The following is a 4,542-nucleotide window of genomic DNA, read 5'->3' on the forward strand; positions in this document are numbered from 1 at the left end:
ATTTGGGATAGTCCAGTTGTTATGTAGCGATTGATATTAAAATGTTTTTTCTTTTGTATGAACTGAATGAACGATAGTAAAAACGATATCCAATGTTGTTTTTATAATTATCTTTAGATTTTGTTATGACGGATATAGAAAAGCTTATCTTTACTCTAATCCTATTTCTTAAAATTGCTATGCCTGGTCGTGTGTTGCTATGATAATTACATCATTATAAATTAATCTAGTAGAATAAATATAGCAAAATAGAGATCTTCATTTGTATTAGCTGCTTTTTAAATCGGTATACTGAGTATGGTAGCAATCCTAATCATGCGACATTAAACGGTAGCTTAAATCTTTATCATTAGCTATCATTAGATTCAATTTGCACATATTTCCTGATCCTTATGCTAATTAAAAATTTGATTTAATGATCTTTTAGCTTTTACAATTTTAGCTGTTAAAATTGTAATGAATTTATTAAAATTTGCTGTTGTGCAATGCTAGATTGGATATCTTGTTGTATAATATGGAATATAATATTATTTCTGTTTTTTCTTTATTTTTATCATCAATAGAATTGATTATAGTCCTTAATTATAAATTGATTTTAAAATTAAAAGCTCGTCGCTAATGATCTTCTAGTATTTTAAGCTAAGATAAAATTAGCCCGACGTTGAAAAATTTACGATGAAGATGCCCATCACTAATCGTAATGGACTAGATCATATGATGAACTGTTAAATATTCAACGACTATTTTCAGTCGTTGTGATCTTTTAAGCTTTCAAAAATGAATATCGTACAATGTTGCCTGTTCAATACTTTGGTCAATGATTGGTTATAATCATAACATTTTGCAGCCAGCGCTTTTCGAGTTATCGTTATAGTAAAATACTTTGTGCTAGTTTAGGTAAAGGAATTTTTATGACAATACTACGATATTTGGCTTTTTAACTTAGAGTATGTCAACTCTTATTTGAATTAATATTTAACATAATTATACAATTAATGGACAATTAATAAAAGTTTACGTGTAATTATTTCTTTATAAATAAAGCTACTTCGATATTTTAAATCAGAGTGGACTAATAATGATTTACTACGATAAGTGAAATAGTATCGTCTTGATTATTAATTCTTGCAGAGTGGTGTAAATTAGATATGATTCAAGAAATCTTAGGGATATGAATTGACATAATATTCTACCCTTGCTTATAGATTAAATCATGCATTCTATTATTAATGTTAGCGAAACTCTTTAAAGTCAGATCTTACACATTCGAAATTAATCAAGTCTCCCAGTGAAAATTAAACTTTCCACTATTCTAAAACGATAGTAGAACCAAATTAAACACGGAAGCATGAACTATTGGAAAGAGAAATTGATTATTTTATATGTATATTAGAAAGGAGAATACAAATATATAAGTATATGAATATAATTACAATGAAATACCGGCTCTCATGCTTGAATTTGATTCTATGCTATTGATAAGAATTACGCTAAATTTTGACAACTAATCAGTTCTTAAAAATAACTAGTACGGCACCATACTATATTTTATGGCGTTGTCTAATAAAAATGAGGTATGAGTTGATTTATGAGACTTTAAATTCAATCAGAATGATTGATGCTAACAAAATGAGAAACGATGATTTTAAGCTTATGACTAGCGATAAATTGGATAATATATTTAAGGTCATTTATAATTTAACATTAACAAATTTAGTGAAATGATATTTGGTTCTATAAGTTGATCAACGGATGGCATTGTTTATTCATCTAAAGGAAATTAATAACATAGGTGTAAAAAGCATTCATTAATTCTATAATGTACGAAATTTTAATCTCAAAGTATTGATATCATCGTTTTGTAAACCACTATATATAGTGATTAATTATAAATAATTTAGAACGTAGCCGACTTACATTGCATGTTTCAGAAGTATGCTTATTGATGCAGCCATAGATTGGTCCTAAATCGCATTTATTTGGCATCAGAGTGTTAATCTCGTTGGAAAATTGCGTATAAGCTCTAGCTTCTGAATCCTTGCAGGTGTTTACTAGTAACTAGTTATGATAAACATAAAATAGAAGCTGTCTTAGTGTGGTTCATGATGTAATGAAGCTTACTGTACCCGTATATAGGGCAATCATGTAGCACTGATAATTATAATAATTTAAATTTAAATTATCAGATATCCATAATTATCCAATTAGACATTAAAATCTGTCTCTAAATAGTTCTAACAACTTCATATTACGATATTGAAATTTCCATTATGGACCGTAATCAAATTAAAAATTTAGCAGTAGATAAAAGTATTTCTAGAACCTGCCTTGTGATTGAAGAGTTATGGTCGTATAAGTATACGGTATTACACAATCTATGACGCCTACATAAGTTGTAATAAACGAAACTGATATATCTCGAAGCAATGTAGCCCTAAAGCATATGACTTACACGACAGATTGTCCTTGGAGGTAATTTTTCGATAGTTTTTATGATACCGGGCATGTAGTTTCGAATAAAATCTATGCACTGAATATAGGTTATAACATCGAATGATTACACTTAAAAAATGAAAGTTTTCTTCAGTTTTCATTTTAGTCATATGAGTATAATTCATACAAAGGCCTTTAATAGCAGTAATACTAATAAAGTATGGCATACCAGCTTTTGAGCAGCATCGGTTAAACTCTCGCAAGCACGGTCAACGAGTACCTGTATTAGATTTTCCTATAGAGCAATAAATAAGTTTTGAACTTATTTAGTCCTTTCTCTATTAATATAATTTCAATTTGACATATTTGCAAAAAATCATCAATATCAGCATTGGTTAAGTCCTTTTAGAACTTACAAGTTCGCCTTTGCGTTCAAATAATGCTTCAACAACTGTAACAAAATATTCACAGTAGCCACATAGTGTAGCATTCTTTGAGCCAGGAAATGAAGGAACTGCGAAGATTTTAACAACAAAATAAATACGTCAACCCATATATTTTATTCAAAATTAGAACTTTACATAACCAATGAAATATGGCCCTATTTTCAATTTGGGCTAAGATAACTACAAGAAAGTTAACTAGCATTGACTAATAAAATTCGTTACTCACCAATAGGCAAAACACTTTGTGCTAAAGTCTTGCTAATCTTCGCTTCGTAGCATATCTGTTCAGTGGTAGCGCCAACATGAAGTAGTTCAATGATGCTCATAAAGTAATTTTGAGTAATAACTTGGCACTAAATTGATAAGTAGAAAGATTTTAGGATATTAAAAGATTGAATTCGATATCATTCTTCACCTGAATAATAATGATGACACATTATGATAAAAATGAAGCATTTTCTAGGCTAACCAGTCTTACCACTTCACGCGATTGTCCAGGAAGGATATTACATATTCTACGTGATTGCTCAATTATAAATTTCTAGTGTATGTGAAAGCATATAAAAGTTAAAATAGTTAAAACACCAGTCCATCACTATGCAATATTTAAATTGTAAAACTAAACTTAATTTTGAACCATACCTTGGTGAAGTTAAGATTCAATAGTCTTTTCACTTGTCGTGTTATATACAAGCAATGGAATGGTTGCTGTAGTTCCTATATAGAGTGAGTTGGCAATATAAAGTCTTAATTTTATCCATCCATTTTAACAGTAGATATCATGCTGTCTTAGATATATCCAGAAGCATTTTAAAGGAACGCATTAGGCTACTATAAATTACCAGCTGTTCATTGTTCGATGCCCTCCAAGCAAAGACTTGGCAATAGTCGACGGCATTGCATTGCATTGCAGTCTCAGCCGAGCTACACCAGTATGTTGCACCAGCAGAGCAACGGCTTACTCGATGTAGTGTAGCGCTTTTGCATTGCCCTGCAAAGGAAAATCAAGCAAATTTATTTATGTCAATAACATGAAAATAATAATAATAATAATAATAATGCTTTTATGTGATGTAATTCTTCTAATATGCTAATTATATTCTAATTCGATTTTTGCAAAATGTGGTTCCACATGAGCTAACTTGACCAGAACAAGAACGAAGCTAAAGTTGCAATCGATAGAATACTGATCTTTTCTGGTTACAACTAATATGTATCAAGCGTGTATAAGACATCGTCCAATTGGTAGAAATTACTACATGTGCATTTCGCTGGTGTTCTACGGTATATTTTATGGCATCGATTGACAGCTAGCTGTGAATCTATTTAGTACCACACTTGATTTGAGTAGAACAACCCTATCATGACCTCTACGACGAAATAGGCCTCTGGTGGAAAATTCTCTATTCGCCAACATGAATTCATCATAGCATTCAATAGAACAAACTAGCTCAAATCCATGCCATTTCTTTTCGTATTACAGAATTAAATAGGTGAAAAAAAAGCTCTATTTTGCAGCATGTTAAAAAATATTGCTATCCTGAGTAATTAATTATCTATGATTAATATCAATCGATGAGTTGAATGATGAAGAGCTGATTTTTAGCTCACCGATAGAGCAGCAGTAATAGAATGCCACCAGCACGATTATCAATCTCATCAT

The 4,542-nt window shown here is 30.4% G+C and overlaps 1 protein-coding gene across 1 annotated transcript; it reads right to left on the reverse strand.

Moving 5' to 3' along the window:
• Window positions 1-1,467: 1,467 nt before the first annotated feature.
• On the reverse strand, window positions 1,468-4,542 carry TRIADDRAFT_63722 (expressed hypothetical protein; the record flags this gene model as incomplete). Its single annotated transcript, XM_002110799.1, has 11 exons — window positions 1,468-1,770; window positions 1,918-2,058; window positions 2,122-2,151; window positions 2,453-2,530; window positions 2,663-2,728; window positions 2,850-2,947; window positions 3,106-3,232; window positions 3,358-3,420; window positions 3,522-3,596; window positions 3,722-3,870; window positions 4,491-4,542. 11 exons carry the CDS (start codon window positions 4,540-4,542, stop codon window positions 1,735-1,737), a joined length of 915 nt encoding a protein of 304 aa, XP_002110835.1. The 3' UTR covers window positions 1,468-1,734.

The sequence above is a fragment of the Trichoplax adhaerens genome, genomic scaffold (assembly GCF_000150275.1).
Source record: "Trichoplax adhaerens TRIADscaffold_3 genomic scaffold, whole genome shotgun sequence".
NCBI lineage: Eukaryota > Metazoa > Placozoa > Uniplacotomia > Trichoplacea > Trichoplacidae > Trichoplax > Trichoplax adhaerens.